Below are 21,816 nucleotides of genomic sequence, written 5' to 3' on the forward strand. Positions count from 1 at the left end.
TTCCGTAATTACTACTTTTCAAACCATCCTGATATATTCTTCCTTACTGCGGAAGCAATGGGAACAAATCTAACGGATATTTTTAAAATATTTAAAAGAAAAATTAATTGGCTCACACTTATATAGTTCCTCCCAAACGAGAAACCCGATACGATCTTTTTGTCCAAGCACAAAATTCGACTCCCCCCCACCCTCCCTGTTCTTAATTTTCTGACGATATCCAAACGATTGGTGAAATGTCGCAGAGTCCGCTAAGAGCGTGGTGGACGCGCAAGGAACTTCGGAGGAGCGTGCCTCGTATTACATGGACGAGGTTGTGCGGCGGAAAAGCGAAGGCAGCGACAGCACGCCGTTGAAAGCAGCGAGTGCGCAATCGAGAGGAGGCGGGCCCCCGTTCACGCATCGAAGAGTGTCGTTCGACAACAATCAAGAGGCGAACGGATTGGTCGGCTGCAACGCAGGAGAGAAGGTGATTCGTTGCCGGAACAACAAGTGCGGCAATACGGCAACACTGGCCGAGGCTAAGAAGACGTACAAAAGTTGTCACAACTGCACCTGCCTCTACTGTTCGAGAGAGTGCAGAAGGGCGCACTGGCAACGCCACAGGAGGACCTGTTTGCACTCCCGTGCCGGGAGCCTGTGCAAGCAGGTGTTGTCCTCGGCGAAGGAGGATCCCGTCACTCTTAAGCACATCTCTGCGTTGGCGAAACGTGGCCACGCGTTCCACGGCCGCGGCGCCGTCAAGTGTTTCTTCTCGAGCCCCGAGGCGGCTGAGAAATTCGTTGCGAACGGTTTCGTGGACCTGGGCGAGCCCACGTACGTCCGTTGGTCCGATCTGTTGGCGAGAGAGATGGGGGCGGAGTTGTACGCCGAGGTGATCAGACTTTGCAAATCGTACAACCCTGACACGAGGCTCGTGCTGTACGTGGCCGTTTGCGTGGTGAGCGAGGTGCCCACGAGCGGGGCCGTGAAGTGGGAACGGCAGTTGGTGTCCAGATGCGCCAAGATACACCTGGACACGGCCAACCGGCACCACACGTCCTCGTCGTCCGCCTCGCCGCAGGGTAGGCAACAGTCCACGTCCCCCACGTGCAACATCACCAGGGAGATGGAGTCGCCGGAAATGTTGGTGCTCACCTCGCTTCCGGGTAACAACGGGCAGAACACGCCGAAACGGATCAGGGAGATCAGCTTCAGCAACATCCAGAGGCAATTGAAATTGAGGGGCGTCTCGCTTAGGAGGCATTTCCCCCAAGTTTACAGGAAGCTCCGCGCCTACGTGGACGGCACCGTGGACAAATTCGCCCCGGTCACCATCTATCCGAGAGACCAGGCGTCCGGCAAGAGTTTCATGTGCATCATCATGCTCGGCGTAGAGCCTGAGCGGCTTCAGCTGCTTCCCACGGATTCGTCTAGGGTTAGGACCGTTGACATCAGCGTGGAGGAGGAATGAAGTAGAGGCTCTTAAAGTCTTTAATCGCTTAAACTCGGTTTTTTTTACTGAATTAGTAAAGAATAATCTAATCTGCAGGCTATGATAGGCGCAAAATGATGAGATTGCTGTTTTTTTCCTGGATGAGAAAGGAAGAAAGGAAGGTTGCGAAACTGTGAGCGAAACAGCTGAAGGAAGCTTTTTAGAATTTGATAGGGAAGTAAATGATGTAAGGAAAGAGAAGAGACCGGTTAGGGTGGTCTTTCAGAAGGAAATGATTGTCGAGGTGGTTGATCATGTCCCAATTCGACAGCTCGTGTGTGGAGCAACGAACAAAATACTATAGACAAATTAGACTGTACGTTGCCAAACACTAATCGCCTTGATTCGGTTCTCGATATAGATCTAATTGTGTATTTATAGTTTATGATAAAAATTTGTCAGGTACGCGTTAGAATCGTTGGAAATGTTAGTTTGCGTGTCGTTTCGACGTTTCAAGTGAACATCGTGATTTAAGTACAATGTTCGGAATGAATTATCGTCGATCGACAAGCATTAATTTTTATGGACATTTAACGACCGTGTTTTTCCTAATCTAACGTAACTGTATCGATTTTTATGTTCACGATTCTTGTTCGTGAATTTTTAGGTATCTCTCTCTCTCTCTCTCTCTCTCTAATTGCTTAAAAGATAGATTAAAAAAGAAATATAAAAAAATCTCCTCGATTCGGTTGTTACTCTTTCAAATGTTTATTAACTTAATATCGATCGTCGAACGAATCAATGAGCAAACTTTCATAGACGGTTCCTATCTTATCGGTATCAAATTATTGAGTCATTTTAGAAAATTCAAAATTTTTTTTCTTCGTCAAGATTCTACAAAAAAGTGTATGGAAAATTTAAATTGTATTTGCAGTTTATTATATGTCTGCAATCTTTTGATTTTTTTTTTCTTCTAAAATTTATATCAAGTAATTGCTGATTTGATTAAATAAAAGAAGAACTTGTTCAAACGCTCCACGTTCGACACGTCGTTTTTGAAATAATATGGAGAAATATCTTGTTGTCCTCCCTTTCGTTCGATTTAACGTAGTTATGGTTGTATTTTTTGAATTTTATCGTATATATTATATATAAAGATTAAATTTCTGCGATGCCCTCAGACTGTCTCGATCATATTTCGAAATGGAATTTTTTCGAACGTGTCATCTCGAGTCAGCCTGAACGTGTCGATAACAAAAAAAAAAAAAAAAAAAAGAAATATAGATTGTGAAGATTTTCCACAATTAAACAACTCCTCATGAAAATCTTTCCTAAAATCCAAAGTTTTAAAGTCTGTAAAACCTGTCTAGCGACTGGTGTCCCTGAAAGTAGAATTTCTACCGAGTAATCGTCTCGAGCTCAAATCTAATTATTATATCGTTTCCACAGACACGATCTTTGTGCCAAAAGCGTAGACCATAATAATCCCTGAAATTAAGAAAATAACTTGTGCGGACCGCGATGGCAATAGAAACGAACTTTTGCAGAAAAGAAGTATTCTAAGAATCTTGATCTAGTGGACTAACTTGGTGACAAAAAAATTCTTGGTTTAATAATATTTTTTATTTTCTTTCTTTCAATCAAATTGATAAATGAAATAATGAAATGAAAATGAAAATTAATTTTTATGAAAATTTTAGATGTATATGTTTATTTAAAATAATTAATGTACATTAGAAAAGTAAAAAAAAAAATATGTTTTGTCTTTATTATAATTTTCAATTATTCATTAAATGTTCAATTTTATTTTTATCAAATTTCTTCAATTTTTTTATATCAATGAGATTTATTTTGCAAATAAACTCAATAAATTTAAAAAAGTTAATAATCAGGGGAAATAATAATAATAATGACAGTGATAAAATAAAAATTCAGACATGTTTTGATTAAGAATAAAATTTAAATTCCATCAATAAAATTATCAATTTATATAAAAGATAAATTGTAAATTGTTCTATTGATGAGATACAATGAACATATGAATAACTAAATCAACAGGAAAATCTATTTTGCTCGCCATAATTTCAAACAAGAAAAAAATCTTAAAAATAATTTCTAGTGCCAATAATAGAATTTTTTGTAATATCTTTGCATAAAACATTTTTAAAGATATTTGATAAAGTTTCATAAATAATATTTTTGTAATTATATCATATCTTAATTAAAAATGTCATTTTGTATAATGTAAAGTTACATTTATTATATTTATATTTATCTATGTTAAAAACAAGAATGCATTTCATTCTTTAGATATATATATGTAATTCATAAATATTTCAAGAAATATATTTCAATCAAGTTGGAATAGAATATTTATATGAATGTTAAATATTATAATATTTGATCAGAAGTGAAATACCTAATTATCTCTTTAATAAGATAATATTATTTTTGTAAAAAACTGAAGTTAAAGAGTTTCATATAGCAATGTAAATTTTTTCAAAACTATTTTTCTCTTTAAAATAATCGATAATATTAATCTTTTTTTCAGTCATTTTGTATATTACAGTTAGTATATACAGTTATATTTTACTTATGATAAAATTAACAATTTAATTTCATTAATAAGTAGATACCATTATTTGGATAATATTGTTAATTGATATAATTTAACTATTATGATATTGTAACTAATTTAATAATCAATTGTATAAGTAAGCATACAACAATTGCAAAATATTTTATAAGTATTTAACTTTATAAAAAAAATGACGTCATTCAATTTGATTGAAAATATTAATAATTTTGATTGTGTGAAAATAAATAATATTTAAACAAAGTTACATTTCAGATATATTAAAATTATTCGACTCTTGTCTCATATATTTTCAAATATTTCTAATATCAGAAGAGACAACTAGGTATTCTACTTTTGATAAAATATCATAAATAGATATTTATTACATTATTAACTTGCATCATTCTAATTAAAATAATGTAGATGCTATATATTTATATAAAATAAAACTAGTTATTCATTTTAATATATAATCATACAATATTTAAATCAAATCAAAAGACAAACCTCATTAATAATAATAATTACAAGTAAAAATTTTCAACAAATATATAAAATTGAAGTATTTATTCACATTTTTATAAGATATAATGCTTTCTCAGATACTTGTATAAAGTATAATTCTGCAATAATAATTATTCATAGAAACATATGCTCATTCTGTACATGTAATAAATTTAATATGTATATTTATGGAATTACTAAATTAGGAACTATAATATATACATATATATTTATATATCTAATATAGTTTGAAAGATAGCAATAAAAATGAGTAATGTTTTTTTAATGTTATATAATTATCAGGTTTAAAAAGAAAGATAGGAAGAGAAAATTCGCTATTGTATGTTAAAATGTTTTTTGATGGAATAAATAGAAATTAAAATGAAATTAACTCAATAATTTTTTTGAAGAATGAAGAGAATAATGACTGAGGTATTACACTTCCTGATTTATAATTTATAATGTATCTCAATATTGAAATGTCAATTTTTACTTTATATATTTCAATGTAAAAGAAAATTAAATTTGAAGAATTTAAAAAGAATATTTTTTTTAAATAACAACAACTTGAATGATATAAATTTCTTAAAATATTTTTATATAAAAATAAATTTTGGTTGTGATTTTATTTTATATTCAAAATTTTATGATAATAAAAAGAGGAATTTTTATTTTTTAATTTGCAAAATCAAAAATGTTAAAGCTTATATGTTTATATAAGATTATAAACATAAAAGTAATACTGCCCTGAATACTTTTTTGGTATTCTTTTCATTATGCTAAGTTATTTTAAAATTAAAGTTCACTGATATTAACCAAATAAGACTGTACATGAATAATTCATACTAAATAATCTTATATGTTTTGGTTAGTGTCAAGAGATCGTAATATATGTACAATTATAATTGAAACAATTGATAAATTAATCGATTTAAAGTACAATGTGATGGCTAAAAATTTAAAAAAGCGTATTAGTAGTGTCATGAAAGTTAGTCCGCTAAATTTTCGATAGTTCCTTTTACCTGTCTATATTACGACATGTTGCGAATGCGATTATTTTAACTGTATACGTACTATATTTAAAAATTCATTATTTATCATGTATTGTAAAAAAATAATTTACTCATCGCGTTCTGTACGTGACAATTTTCTAATATAATGTAATAAAGAGATGGTTTGGTTTAAATGATAAAAAAGAAAAAAAAGATAATGATCGAATGATTATGATCAACAATTAAATTGTTCTTGTCTTTTTATGAAAAATCTAAAAAAATTTGAATCACAGATCGATATTCATATTTATATATAATCTTTCCAACCTAAATATATGTCGTAACGATTGACAGGGGCAATGTTCTTGTTCATCTGATTCTTTGCCTTTCATAAAGAAAAAGAGTAAGAAAGAAAAAAGAAAAAAATAAAATATAACGAATGCGAGAAAAAGTGCTTCAAACTATTTATCAAAAAGCTGTTGCAGCTAAATATATAATAATGTGGAGAAAGTTGATGAGATTTCTTTTTAACAGATTTCCTATACATTTTTCTTGCCGTTAACAGCAGACTACTTGATCGAACGAGCAATTAGCTCGTGTGTAGTATTTTGCTGAATTTAATGTTATCGTTTCAACGTTTGTCTATTTATCGGTGCTACCAATGTGCTATCATTGTTTTCGCGTTATCTGTATGTATGTCTCAATTTTTCAAATAAAATATTAATTTTATTATACCTGTCTGTCACTATGTTTCACGAGATTTTGTGATAATGACTGTTACATTTATATAACTGATAAAAAGAAAATACTTTGAAATATAGAGGATCAATAAAAATTACTTATTCGTATGGTGGAAACTTTTGAATATACCCGATCTATGATTAAAATATATTTAACAATGTAGATATTAGATATTTATTGTATTTATCCACAACGTATTATTACTTAAGTTATTACTAAAATACTTTACTGGTTTTATTAATTGCAAATTATATATTATAATTTCTAGATTAAATTTTTTATGCAAATTTTTATTACCACTTGTTTTTGGCACTAAATTTCTTATGTCATAATTAATCAATAAATTCGATTTTTAATTATATTATAACTGGTGTTGTATAAAAAATAAAGATTTAATTTAAAATTTATTTCGTTACTTGTCAAAAATTTCCTTTCATTGTATTAACTAATTGGTTAAATTACAATAAATTACAAGAATAAATTAAAGAATCAATTTAATATTTAATACATTTTTTGATTCATAAAAAAAAACTACAAAATTAGTAATAGTTGAAAACTAAATTTCAATATAAAATTATAATTGACAAATATAATAGGAAACAGAATAAATATTTTATACATATCTTGTGAACGTTTATGAAAGTATTTTATATATTATAAAGAGATATTATAAAGAGAAAATATAATATCTCTAAGAGTTTGCACAAAGATTAAGAAACACTTAGTTTTACAAAAAAAGTGATAAAATGTGTGTTGAATTGACATTCTATATTTGGCTTATTACGCGCGCAAATATAGAGGACAAAAAATAATGAGAGAAGGATAGAGATAGGATAAAAATATTGAAATCAACGCCATCTCCAGAGTGCTGCAAATGAAAGTTATAAAAAAGAACAGAAAATAGTAAAAGAAAGGTAATAGAGATAAGATAAGAATTGATCGTCAGCGCTATCACTCAAATGTCAAAAATATCTCTTCAAAGATAGGATAAAACAGAATAAGAATTACAGATTAATCCCATCTTTCGATTATTTTTATGATAAAAAGATATATCTTTAAAGAAATGTGATAACTCAAGAGATGGCGATGATTAATTCCATATATGTATGTGCAAAGAATCTATAATATAGTTTTATATATATTTTGTCTATAAATTTATCTCTCTATATTTTAAATATACTTCTTTATTTTTATATAACATATATGTTATATATCTTTTTATAATAGAATTACGTAAAATGATAAAAAAATAACAAATATAATTCTTGAAAATATGTTAGTTTGAAGAGATCGAGTAACTCAAACTTTATATTTAAAAAATATCATTTATTTTTCATAGTATTAAAAAATATTACGAATAAAATTTGAATGAGAAAATTGGAAATCGTATTCTAAAAATATATATTTTAAAATTAAAAATTAAAAATAAATTGAAATAAAATATAATTTTATCTGAAAATCTAGTAATTTGAAAAATTCTCTAGTATCTGTTCCCGTTTTTGATATAGATAATAAAATAAACAATATAATAGATAATTCTTCGATGATTTATGAAAGTTTTTGATTTATTTGGCTCTGTACAGATTTGCTACAAATTTATTATTATTAATAATACCGTCGTACATTTGTAACCATTATAGGGGTATTATGATTGAGACTCCGTCATATTGATTTTTCGTACACGACGAATGAAATTTTTATTGCAATGGATTTAGAGCACGCAAACTATCGTTCTTATTTATTGTTATTGAAAATTTGTTACCTATCATTTAATCGATTATCAAGTATCATAGAGGAAAAGACTTATATTTATTTTGCACCTGCAGAAAATTTCAAAAAAATGAGCGAGCATTTGTAAGTAGAAATAAAAAGAAAAAGTAGTACGATTTCGATATCTTCTTTTGTCGTCCAGTAAAGATAAGAATAGTTCTCTTAATTAAGCTTTGGAATAACCGTCTTATTTAGGTACAACAGCTTCGTAAATAGTTTAGTACGCAATCATCGCGGAAAGCACGTTCGACGATAATATACATTCATACAAAGTTGCACGATATTTAAGCTTACAAACGAAACATTTGTTCTCCTCGTTTCGTCGTATTACAAAAAAAATTTTTCCATAAATACTGTGTTGTAGTTGGCAAAGTAGCTAAAAGTACTTATATACGTACGGCTAATTAATCTTATATCTAACGAATTTATACTGCGAATTATATTATCTTTGTATGTATATGTATATATATATATATATAATATGTATAAACATAGTACAGACGAGATTGATCAACTTTTCATGTCATAATTATTATTATTATTATTAATATTAATATTAATATTATTATTATTATTATTATTATTATTATTATTATTATTATTATTATATAGTAGCGTTTTTTTGACTATATTTTAAAATAATGTGAATTTACACTTGTCGTTGCCGGTGAATTGTATGCTACATTATGGAGCGACCCAGTTTTGCTAGTTCCTTAACCTCACAAATTTTATACAAGAAAACGCTGCTTCCTAATAGTCAGCGAAAATTATTATTAAATATAAATTACTTTTCGCGCGGTTCGAATCAATCGAACATCTTTTGTATTTAATAAAAGAAAAAAACTGCTAATTCAACCAACTAACCAACCAACAAGAGGCTCTTCCTAACTTCATTTTCTTTCTTACGCAACTAAGATTCCTCTTGCTTCATTAAATATTTAGGTAACGAGTTCGGAAACGAGTGGGTTAAAAACAAATTTCCTGAACATTTGTCATCGTTCGAGCGCATAAGATTATACAATAATCTTAACGATCAGTAAGTATATATGTATATATATATATATAGAATGTTTATGTATACATATATATCATATCTTATCAATAATCATCGTATTTTACCAACATCGATGCAAAATAAATCACAATCATTTTTTTTCTTTTATGCTTAAAATTGGCAACTGTAATTCTCATTGTAATTCTCAACAGTAGTATATTCCCTTATTAGTATAGTATATTCTCCCGCTAAATGCTAAAAAATATGAATCCTCTCACTCATTCGGTAATTACATTGTCCTTACATCTTATAAGTAAATGGAGTATTTTGGTTTTCGACACTTCTCTGATAAAAAGAATATTCCATTTCCCACGATATCGCTCCTTATTATGATTGCGATATGGAAGATCACTTGAAAACGTAGAAAAAATTGGAAAACTCTTGTTTATTACTCTCGTTGTAATAGAGCACACATATATATACCTATCTAGTTGACAAGCATACAAAAACATTTAAGATACAGGTATTGTACAGAGTTATACACGAAAAGAAGAAACAAAAATATTAACTCTGAGTTTGGTTTAGTTCACGTACAATATGCACTGTCACATACAATATATTATAACATATATGGAGCAGTCGATTTTTTTAACTAAAGGTTTATATATATAAATATCGTCATCAACAATAGACGATCGAATATGAAATAAACAATCAAATTTATTCTTGTTACGTGATATTAATATTATCATGGAATGTGTCGAAAAGAAATCACTCTGTGTTCGACATCGAGCAATGATAGGAAATCGACGCCTGATTTCATGTGCGTACTTTTTTTTATTCACGTGTCTTTTTTTATTACTCTAGATAATCTGTCTTACGTTCGTTGAATTCTGCTTAGAAATCGGAAAATCGAAAAAAAACATGCAATTATATATATTTCGTAAACTTTTATACTTTTATTTGTAACAATGAAACAAACTGGAAGCGTTTGTCAATAAAGAAAAAAAAAAAAAAAAATAATGTAATATATAGCTCCTCAAAAATATTCTAAATTTACATGAACTTAGACTTCCGTTACATTCACTTCATAAACTCTCTCAATAAATAAAAGATCTCTGGCTGACGATTCCTAGAATCGTCTAAGAAAAGCTAAATATTTAGAATATCATACTCTTCAGATAAATATATGTTATAAAATTGAGCCTTGTAATTAACATGAAAACAAATTAACCTTTTTATTTACTTTATACAAAAAAAAAAAAGAGTTATTAAATATTCTTTGATAACAAAAAAAAAAAAATAACCCTGTTAAAGGTAATAAAATGGTGCATAATAAAAATAATTATTCTTATAATACTACACTTATACTTTTAATGATACTATTTAAAATAATTCGCGCTTATATGCTCTCTATATTAACAAAACTCAACATAAACAATCGAGAAACGAAATTCGTTCGTTTCGTTTCTACTTTCGAATCTGATGTCTCTTCGATGCACGCCAACTTCAAATCAAATTATTTCTATTCCTTTTTTATACGCGAACAAAGTATGCGGCTTATGCGACGAGCAACAACAGAAATCGAACTTTCGTTGAAAATGAACGAAACGAAAGAATCGTCAGCCATTTCTCTAGGAGGCAGTGGCAGTAGATGGAAGAGAGTTGGGTCACGCGAGATTCGTTTCCTGCTCGCCCCATCCTTCACTGTCACATTCGCTTTCCGATGCTGAATCACTGTCGCTAAATTCTACAGCAACTCGTCGCGCCAATATGGATGCAACGTCGTTCAACGCGTTCACGCGTTCCACTTCCTTTTGCTCGATTTTCTCTACTTTACGTAATTTTATCCCTGAAAAAAATAAATAGATCTTTAATTCTAAAATTTTGAAGAGAAATTTAACTCAATTCGTATATAATTTAAATTATTGTAATATAATATATATTGTATATATATTATTTTATATATATTGTATATATATTATTATAATATATATTGTATATAATTTAAATTAAACAAATTTACAAAATATTTTTCACTTCATATTAAAAATTACTAAATGTATATAAATTAAATTTACAAGTTAAATATAATATTTGACATTTTGATCAAAAACATGATCTTTTCAATTTAAATTAAATCAAAAAATGTTTAAATACATTATTTAAAATAGACTGTATCTATTCTCAATCTATTGTATCAAATAAGCAGTAAAGGATTAATTTCAATAAATCAAATAATAAGATAATTACCATCTCTAATTGCTTTAAGTAGATCGTTTCGCGGATCGACAAGAGGGATGTTTGGGTTAACGGGCTTCCTCAATTGTCCGTCCACGATATTTTTCAAGGGTTTCAAAGGTTTCAACTTGGGTGGATTAGTTGCTATCATTTTAGCAATATCGCCATTGGTCAATGGCACCGGAGGCGAGGGTCCATTAGCAACAGGCGGTGGTGGAGGTGGTGGAGGTGGGGGTGGAATATTACACGGCGGAGAAATAGGCCTAGGAGGTGTAGGATCGGGAGTGGGAGGTGGGGGTGGCAAGTCTTGCGGGGCAGGATCAGTTTCATCTGTTCCTATTTGCGTTGAATGATTTGGTGGGGTAGGTGTGGAGTGATGACTGGGTAATGGACTGTTCGAACGACTTCCATTTCTATTCAGTAGATGCGACGGTATTGAACCTGAAATAATCGGTAATACAATTAATTACATATATATATATATATTGCGGATAGAGGTTAGATTTCACAAGTTGCAAGAATAAATATTAACGTAATCATAAAATTACCATTCATAGGAGGAGGAGACATAGTTTCACCAGGAGGAGGAGGTGGTGGTGGAAGAGTGTCTCTACCAGTACTCATTGATCTTCCCCGCGTTGGGGTGTTGTTGGCAGAGGCTACAGTGGGCGTAGAATTGCTAGAAGTGTTACTCGGAGGGGCTGGAGGTGGTTGCGACGGTCGTGATCGACCACCTCTGCTTGGAGTACTTTGACCACCAGGACTCTGATACGTTTCACTACCTGCCTGTCCTTGCCCCGTGCCATAATGCGATCCATACAAATTCTCTTCATAACCCTGAGCCACAAAATTTGCTACCCTGTTTCCAAAAAAAAAAAATATTATTATATATTAATATATATATATATATATATATGTTTATTTTTATAATTTTATAATATATATGTTTATTTTTCTAATTATACAATATGTGTTAACAAGTTTGTTGATACAAATACAAAATTGTAACGTTATAGAAAATTACCTATAATGATCAGAAGATGGAGGGCTATAGAGATGTTGCTCCTCCGGTGGATAACTTCGTCTAAGCTCAATACTGTTTGGCCTGGGTGGCCGTGGCGCACCGTATCCAGTCATCACCATATCCAGCAACGATTCATCTTGAATATTGTGCGGTGCCCTGTATTGGACACCTTGCGTTGGCATAATATACTCGCCGTGGCCAACGGCTAATTGTCTTTGCCTTTCTCTAGTATTATGCGGTTGCCTTATACGCTTCTTATGCCTGCCACCACCACCACCGCCACCCTCGTTCCGAGGCCTATGCGGCTGTATAATAAAAATTCTTTATTAAACGACTGCCTTATTACAAGGTAACAGCAAAAGTGCAAGACAAGCTTAAATTTATCAATCAAATATGACTCGATGGTTGATCCTGTTATAATAATTGTAGATATTTAAAAATTGTTTACTTACATAATATACTTTAATTTTGCTCTCTTTATTAAATGTAATTTTTAGAAGAAAAAAAAAACGGGATCAACCATTGAACATGAAGGAAATTTGTAGGAAATAAAAATGACTTTTACCGATAATAATGGATTATTAATGGGGCTCGCAATAAAAATAAGAGAGAATATTTTAAATCATATAAAAAAACAATGAATTTGAAAAGTTGTTTCTGACAATTTTTACAATATTTACAATTTTATTTCCCACGACAGTGAAATATGATAGATCAAAAAAATAATAAAAAAAAAAAAAAAAAAACAATCCTGGAAATGATCAGAGATCGTGAAACTTTGTATCAATATTATATAATTGATGGCTCGATGAATGATGATGAAAAACTTCTATTGAGTACATCCAAAAGTTGCATGGTTGGCACAGAATGGCATTACAAAGTGATCGATAAAGTGAAATGGTAAGTGAGACAAACTATTCGACTTTGAAAACAACTTATCTTACAAAAATAGGGGGTAACGATCAAGGGCTTTTTCTGCGTAGATCGAATGTTTTAAATTGATAAATTGGTACAAAAAAAAAAGAACAAAATATTAATACCTTAAAGCCAAAATGAATTGAATAAAATATTTGCATCAACTTTAATTTCCTTTTTTGTAAAATTTACAAATAAGTGACTTGTTAACAATTTGGCTCTAAGGTATGTGTAACAGTTATGGAAATAAAAACTTGAAGGAAAATTCTTGTTAGAGTTAAAAAAAAAAAAAAAAAAGAAAAGAATATAAAAAGAAAGGTAAAGAGTTAAACGTATCATTCGGTCTACGTAATAAAAATTCTTTGCCAAGGTCGAACATTGAAGAATGTGTTTGATGACATTGGCTAATCCTAGCAATGTAAACTACAAACTTTCAAAGCGAGCATCTATCAGCGCAATCTTCTATCAGCGCAAAAAGGTCGGTTAATGAAAATCCACAAAGAAGTGAGCTTGATTATGTATGAGTGAGTGGTTGGCGATCGATAATAATTCATTAAAAAACTGGGTAAGGGTAATAAAAAAAACTACAAAGATCCAAACCATCGACTTGCCTCTCTGAACGGTTCGGCATATTCAGACTCGGTCTATAACGAACGGGACATTTTCAATCGTTAGAATCGTATGTATATTATATCATAATACAACTATAGAAAAAAAAAAATAATAACTATTGTATCTCGTGTTATCTCGCGCACCTCGAGAGAAAAGTGTCTTATATCTAATCGCGTGTAATATGTTTGAATATATTTTGAATAAAAAAAAAATGCTTACAAAAATAATAACGAGATTCGAGAACATCCTTATCCTCTGAAGAAAAAACAGAGAGAAAGAGAGAGAAAGAGAGAAAAAAAAAAAATAAAGAAGAAAATCGAGGTGCACGTGTAAAGAGTAAAAAAATTCTAGAAGGGAGAAATATTCGTTTACCTTTTTCCCTCGATCGTGTAACTTCTTTTCGGTATCTTTGAGCATCTCCTGACTCCAGAGATCAAAGAAATAATTCGGATCCGTGTAAAATTTTAGCCCATCTTTGCCGTCTTCCCTACAATCGATAATATGTATCATTTAATCATCATTTAATCGATTTAATATCATTATTTTTTCTTTAATTCTCGAAATAAAAAAATTCAATCTTCAACGTTCGATAAAAACGTTCGAAAATACCTGTAAACGTTAAGTTTATCGAGCGGTGGTGGCGTATCGCATTGATGGTAAGTTTCCAACATGGCCGTTGGCATGGTGTCCCTGGAAACGACTTGTTGGTCGAACACCACCGAACTTTTGAACGCTTTCCTCATGTGTATATCTTGTAACGAAACTGAAAAAGAAGGAGGGGGAAAAACTATATAACAATATAACACCTTGAAAAAGAAACATACTCGACGACTAGTAATAATCAATCATTTTTCTTTTCTCAAATCTGCTATTTTCAAAAAATTATTTTCACCAACACCACGAATACTCTACTGTTAGATCGAATACGTGTCGTGGACGTCTCGGTCAAAAGGTTAATCCCAAGCCGCATAATTAATCAGCCAATTAACGAACCTTCCTCGACGTTGCTGTCGAGCTGAGTAACTTTGACGGCTAGCCGATCTATCCTGGCCTGTAAGGAGTTGGCTCTGTCGCTCAGCCCATGAGCTTCCCTCGCGAGCTCGCCAAACAGATCCTCGGCGTGCCTCGACAAACTGGACAGTTGCCTGATCGTGTTGGCCAACGTGCCATTCGTTACAGCCTCCAACTCTGAGGGGAGAGGAAAGTTCTCAGGGATGGTGCCCCGTGCGACGAGCACCGGCTCCACCAATCGCTTAGGAAGCGGCATTTTCTTCCTCTCAAAACGTTCACCGCTCTCTAATTACCTGGAATAATCGTAGATTTCGTTTTAGATTTTTGCTACTTCGAGAAATACAACTTCGAGAAATTTTAAATATTCAAATATTGTGAGTTACAGTTATACAGATAAAATTAATAATTCCAACCTTATTATTATTATCTTTCTTCCTTAAATATGGCAAATATGGCAAAAATGTATTGATCCATCGATAAACTCGTGGAACAAAACGAAGAACGAACGTTTGTAAAGACATAGAGGAGGAGGTTTCGATTGAACGAAAAGCGACGGTTTCGCGATGGAACGGTGAGAACGGTAGAGAGTGGAAAGTAATTTGCAACGTCGAGTGGAAAGATGGCGTGGCCATCGTTAACGGGATGAATATTCGATCCAATTCGTCGATGTGATCTAGGCACACGTGTCTCCTTTGATCTTTCGCAATTTTGCAAATCGAAGCACGAATACGTAAAACGATGGTGTTCACATCTCACAAACGGTAATTTCGATCGAATCGAGAACACGAGATAATTGAAACAACGACGATTCGACGAAAAATTCGATTGAGGTTAGGAACACGAGATGATAAATTCGTAGTGTAACGAGTAGTTAACTTTGTGTCAAATTAACCTTGTCAAAGTGAAAATATTGGCTGAACGAAATGGAAAAAAATTTGTTCTATTTTTTTTTTTTTTTTTATTCTTTTTGCAGATTCGTGTGGAAGACGAAGATGGACGGTTACAAATGATCGAGTTAGACATTTATCACGTTGAGTAATAGAATGAGTAATAAAATTGTTATTGCAGGAAGTCGTTCCTATTCCCAGTTAGCCCACTCAGATGTATTTCGTTTCACTATCGAAATCAGTTATTTTACGAGTTTCGTTTAATTGTATTACTTTTTCGGAAATTAATTAAGAGATAATTTTTTTTTTAAATTGCGAAGTTAATGGAACCAATTTTCGTAACATACTTAATGATATTGACGCAAATAAAAAATGTCTCGTCGCGCAAATTATCAACTTAATTAACTAAGTACATTATCTTCCATGTAAATTTACCTTACGAAAACAAACATAAATAAAATTTATCGCGAAATAAAATTTCACGCCACTTACAATGTATCTCACACGTGAATCTAATCCATGTGTGAAATCGAAATTGCAAAATTAGAATCGAGCGAATTAAAACTAAAATATACTTAATCCTTGCGTAATCTTGGGGGGCATTTAATCGAAACTCGTAATTGCAATTTACGCAAATTTACAAGAAAATTTTTCAGCCACTCGCATGCATTTAAATCCATCCAATCCATCCAAAAATATAGCGTATTTTTAATTCGATCGAAATCTAAATCGAAGAATACGACACGATGGAACGATCTCGTGACCGATATATCGCCGAATCGAGTGAAAGAATCGCAACGAGTGCATCGACTGCACAGCCTCGCCTTGACTCCTTCCTTTCTTTTCCCCCCTAAGGATCCCATTGGCCCCGATTAACTTGCCCCGGTTGTTGCCTCTTATCGTTCTCTCAGGGTCAACACGCGACGATAATTAGCGGACTGGTCGCGCAAAGAGTACACCGCGGTGAGTACGAGTGAATACGGTGAGAAAACGGTGTTTGTAGAGTGTGCATACGAGTGTAAATTTGCAACGTATAGATCGAGAATCTACGCTACGGATTTCCTTGTTTTTTTTTTTCCCCTTTCTCTTCCCTTGTGATTAAGAAATTAAAGGAAAAACACGAGAGATGTCTTATCGAAGAAAGAAAATGCTAACATGCTTTGCAATTATACATTACGTGTTCACTAATTCACGAGGCTAATTGAAGAAATGTGAATGAATTATTACACGTTTTATTTATTTATTTTTTTCTTTCTTTCTTTGTAATCATGATTTGAAAGATATATTGTGACAATTTCTTTCACGTTAACTTGTAATAATATTGGAAAATCGATATGTTACTATGGTGACTTCATTGTAATTCTTTTATAATTACGTTTCAAATAGGATAATCAAACGATTCGTTGATTCTTCATAAAAAAAATTCTTTCAATTAAAAATCACTTTTAGTTGCATTTTTGTTTAAATCATTTCGAAAATATGGAATAATGAATGTTCCGGACAGATGGAATTCTATATAGTAAAAAAGTAAGTATTTTTGAGATTCTAACCTAACCTAACCTAATTTCCATATATGGGAAGATAGAATTAAAACAAAATTTAATAGCTTCATGCATCGTATTAAAATATTACATTATATTAACTGAATGAAGAAACGAGATAATTATATAAATTCTAAATGTAATAAAAGTATATTCGTATTTAAATGCGAGACAGTGTTAACGATACGAGCATGGCCAAACGAGGAGCACACTGCCGGTGAATGTACCGCTATTTTTCTCTACCAACTCCTTAATTAGTAACTAGCAAGTGTAACGTTAAACGTTTTACACTTAACCTCAACCGGATGTTGCACCTATGAAAAAAGGTTAAGACGACTACGTTCCACCAATTTTATTTCAATCCTTCGATTTATTTCGCGAATAAAATTAACGACGATAATGCACGAAACTTTATTTTTAATCCTCCAACATTTATTTCACGAATCTATGTTATTTTCCCACGAAGCGCGCAGTTCTACTTCTAGTTTCGAAAGTTCGCAGTTCTATTTCCGATTGCGCTCGATAACAGAGACGAAATCATTAATTCGCAACGGAGAAGGTACTTTTAATTAAGGGTATGATGGGGAAAAACTGAGTTTTATTCGACCCCTCGTTAAAAGCCCCCTGCGCAACGACTCTTTGTCATCACTTATGAATGTGTAACTGAATAAAAGCCCTAGGTGGCACCTGTAGGGGTCGACCAAACCCTTCTTTACCATCCTGATCCCTTTTGTTTTTAGAGATCGTTGCTCGGATACGTTAGACGGAATAAATGTACACCGAGCTTGCTTTAAACTCGGTGTTCTCAAACCTTTCTCGAGTTGTCACAATAACCTCGTTAATAAGTAACAAGTAACATAACGAAAAGATTGTAAATTTTTATGCAATTTTAAAACGATTTATTAATAATCGAATTAAATAATATATGTAAAAAGTATGTGTCGTGTTATTGAAAATATATTTCAAATTGTGCAATATTACACAAAGTTATAACTTTATTACGTAGATTTATCTATGTAAAATTATAATATTATATACAAAAAATTGAATATCGTAATCGAATTTTATAATATTCAATCATCGTAAATCATCAAAAAAAAAATGTATTTACAAAGAAACCCAGTAATAAGATAAAGAATTAATTAAACGAATTAACACATCAGACTCTCACTGCCTTTGAATCAATATCATTATTATATCATTTACATTATTATATCATTACTACATTATATATTTCTATTATAATTCTATGACAATGTAAATGTAAATATATTGAAATAAACGATCCGCTTGTTGAGAACTACTGTTCTAACGATATCCCATTTGACCTCTAAGGTGGCTCGCTTGGCTACGTCCTCCATCCTTTTAATCTAACACGAGTGTAAATATACGAAGCGTTTTGTACTTCATGATACGAAAGAATCTAATTAGGGAATGAACGAGATACGTAATACGTGGCATGAAGATTTTATCATCGGGATAATTATCTCGTTTCTTTGGATTGTAAATTGCGAAAATCACTTTTGTGCATTAAACTTTCCACCAGTTGACATGGAAAGTGTTATTCGTGCGGATAGGTCAACAGAAGTATCGTTACTAAGGTTTATGAAACCTTTCGATGGAAGTCGTGTCGACATGTGGGCCGACATTTACATTACAGTACAATAGTACGTTATGTTTCGCGAAGAAATAGAAAGTTGCTTGCAATGATCCCTTCTGCCGTATTTCGACTTGACGTGATCCTTCGGTTATACTTGATGTGTGAAGTGAAAATTTAATATCCGTGTAAACTTTTCAGTAATTTGATTTTTTTTTTTTCGGCAATAAAACGAAATATAGATTTAATATTATAAATAGATGTACCAAATTATTATAAATTATAAATTATAATATCATAATATATATAAGTGTTTCTAAAAACATCTAATAAGTGTTTTTCTCAAAAAGTTTTCTTTTTTTAAATAAAATTGAAATGTCGAAATATTACTTTTACAATTTATTTTGAGAGAAGTAAATAATAATTTTATTTTTTTTTCTTAAATTTTATTATACATTATACAATTATGTATATTTTATATCAAAAATTTTGAATTCAACCATTTTAGATTATTATAATTCCATGCTTTTTTAAGTGCTATTTTAATGAATAAAAATTGATAATCGAATTATTTTATATTCGAAATAAAAAAATTGTTAATATCGTGAAAAATGTTAATCATTTACAAGATGTTAAATGTTTCATATTTTTGTTTGAACAAATTGAAGACAAAGAATGTATTTGCATATTATCGCGTACGTTATAATTATATCACAGAGAAACCAGTTCCTACGCCGCTTTATCCGTTCTTCACCGAAGCGCAGATTAATCTCGCGATTTTTGAACGTTCATCGATCCACCTACCCACGCGACCTGCTTACTTGCACCATGTGTGCACATGCGTGCATTTGTATATAAATCATATGTTTGCCCGACTTTCATCTAAAAAAAAAAAAAAAGAAAAAAATTCATCCAATGCCGATAAAGTAAATAAATTGCCCACAATGTTAACCGCAATTTTATTTGTTCGATGAGGAGTTTGTACGAGTTAAAACGTTCAACGTTTTCATTATTTATTGTTTTCATCGAGAAGATAATGAAAATTTAATTTTTATCAGAATTCTGAATCGCGAAATAAATATTTGAATATTTTTCAAATATAAACATTTTTATTCTTGACTGAAAATCGCGATTATTTAATATCGAGAATACGATGATTTCCAATAGATCTCGATCTTTTTTGATATATTTCTTATCTCGCTATTTCAAAGATTTTTATTAATAAAATTTTTAACTAATTAAATTCTTAAAAATAATATTCTGCCTTTCACAGTTAAAGTACCTTAATTAGATATATTTATGCTTAATGAAATAAAATTGAAAAGGGCTATATATTTTATAGAAATCCAAAATTAAATCTTCCTTTTTTTCCTAACCTAACGAAGATGATACAAAAAAAAAATATTTTCAGTTTCCAAAATCATAAATAAGATACTATACTTAATAAAGAAATTTTTAAGTTTTCAAAATCATAAATAAGATATTATACCTAATAAAGAAATTTTTATTTTTAATTTTTAATTGCCTTCCTCCCAAAATATACGTTGGGAAACACTGCAATAGATTATGCTAGATCATATGTGCGCAATACGAGTCATTAGATCCCCCTTTCATACGTACTCAAATCCTCTTCAACGTTTCCAACTCTATATATCATCTTTACCTTACTTAACTCTGTGCTTGTTGAAATAAAATTAGAAGCTTTATGCACTTTGTAGAAATCTAGAATTAAAAAAAAAAANAAAAAAAAAAAAAAAACCTAACCTAACCTAACCTAACCTAGAAAAAAAGATGGTGCAAAATAAATCATAAATGCTTTCAAACGTTATCAAAATCATAAATAAGATATTACACGTGAAATGAAGGAAATAATAATTTTTAATTAATAACTTTTTAATTATTTTTAATTACCCAAAATACACGCCTCACGTTGGGAAACACTGCGACAGGCCACGCTAGATTATACTAGAGCGCAACATGAGTCACTATGCGCGCCTAAATCCCCTTCAACCCTGTATATCTCCACCTTTATACACTCTCCCACGCGTTCGATGCCAAGTAGGGATTTACCGATTCAGCTGAAGCTTAGACGAGAGCGGAACACAACTGTGTGTGATTGTTGCAACGTACCGGCAGAGTTTTCCATCGAGTAACAGCCGTGTTCACATCGATCCATGTATATAACGAGGGATACCTACCACCGCGGGAAACGCGTCATTAAGGATTCCACGGGTAATTGCCCGCCGACTCTGTCACGGTTCATTCTATAGAATTTCTCGGTTCGATACACGATGCAGTTTCGTCGACCGGTTCGATCTGGAAAAGTGAATTGTTATATGTAGTGGAATTAATATGATAGTATGACGAGATTGAGCTATGTTTTTCTATTACTTTTCTTTTTTTGCTATTTTGTTATATACGTTTATATATGAAAAGTGAATTGTTGTAGTATGTAATTAATATGATGGTATGATAGTAGATTGAGCTATGTTTTTCTATTACTTCTTTTTTTTTTTTTTTTTTTTTTAATATTTTNTTTGTTACATATGTTTATGTATGAAAAGTGAATTTTTGTAGTATGGAATTAATATGATGGTATGATAGTAGATTGAGCTGTTTTTCTATTATTCTATTCTTTTCTTTTTTTTTTGTAATTTTGTTATATTTATTTATATTATATTATATTATATTATTTGTTATATTTATATTATAACGTTTATGTATGAAAATGTATGAATTGTTGTAGTATGGAATTAATATGATGGTATGATAGTAGATTGAGCTATGTTTTTCTATTTTTTTTTTTTAACTAATATTATTTTTATATTATTATAATATTATTAATATTTATTTAATATTATTGAATTTGATATCAATGAATTTAGTGAAATTTGTTTGGACTATATTTGTTAATTTTCCTATTTTTGTTGTTGTTGTTGTTGTTGTTACTTCGTATGGAATTAATTTAATATCATTGAATTTGGTATCTGTTTAA

General features: G+C 31.0%; 2 protein-coding genes across 7 annotated transcripts in view; one reads left to right on the forward strand and one right to left on the reverse strand.

Annotated features, from left to right (window-relative positions):
* LOC122720721 overlaps positions 1-2,693 on the forward strand; it is a 78,808-nt gene extending 76,115 nt beyond the window's left edge. Inside the window, exon 12 of one of the 2 annotated variants that reach the window (XM_043947697.1) lies at positions 246-2,693. In XM_043947697.1, the coding sequence (XP_043803632.1) occupies positions 246-1,453 (1,208 nt within the window). In that variant the 3' untranslated portion in view covers positions 1,454-2,693. The remainder of the gene's footprint in view (positions 1-245) is intronic. The other variant, XM_043947676.1, reaches the window with a different exon arrangement.
* A 5,080-nt stretch (positions 2,694-7,773) lies between these two features.
* The window catches only part of LOC122720153 (wiskott-Aldrich syndrome protein family member 3), a 42,058-nt gene continuing 28,015 nt past the window's right edge, over positions 7,774-21,816 (reverse strand). For 2 of the 5 annotated variants that reach the window (XM_043946690.1, XM_043946672.1), the window contains exons 2-9: positions 14,779-15,089; positions 14,395-14,548; positions 14,158-14,272; positions 13,785-13,817; positions 12,259-12,563; positions 11,783-12,093; positions 11,247-11,675; positions 7,774-10,845 (exon numbers count right to left, since the gene is read on the reverse strand). In XM_043946690.1, the coding sequence (XP_043802625.1) occupies positions 10,664-10,845; positions 11,247-11,675; positions 11,783-12,093; positions 12,259-12,563; positions 13,785-13,817; positions 14,158-14,272; positions 14,395-14,548; positions 14,779-15,052 (1,803 nt within the window). In that variant the 5' untranslated portion in view covers positions 15,053-15,089 and the 3' untranslated portion in view covers positions 7,774-10,663. Of the gene's footprint in view, positions 10,846-11,246; positions 11,676-11,782; positions 12,094-12,258; positions 12,564-13,784; positions 13,818-14,157; positions 14,273-14,394; positions 14,549-14,778; positions 15,090-15,209; positions 15,302-21,019; positions 21,138-21,816 lie in introns of those variants that run through there. The other 3 variants (XM_043946681.1, XM_043946698.1, XM_043946704.1) reach the window with 3 other exon arrangements.

The sequence above is a fragment of the Apis laboriosa genome, unplaced genomic scaffold (assembly GCF_014066325.1).
Source record: "Apis laboriosa isolate Shangri-la unplaced genomic scaffold, ASM1406632v1 scaffold105_cov147, whole genome shotgun sequence".
Taxonomy (NCBI): domain Eukaryota; kingdom Metazoa; phylum Arthropoda; class Insecta; order Hymenoptera; family Apidae; genus Apis; species Apis laboriosa.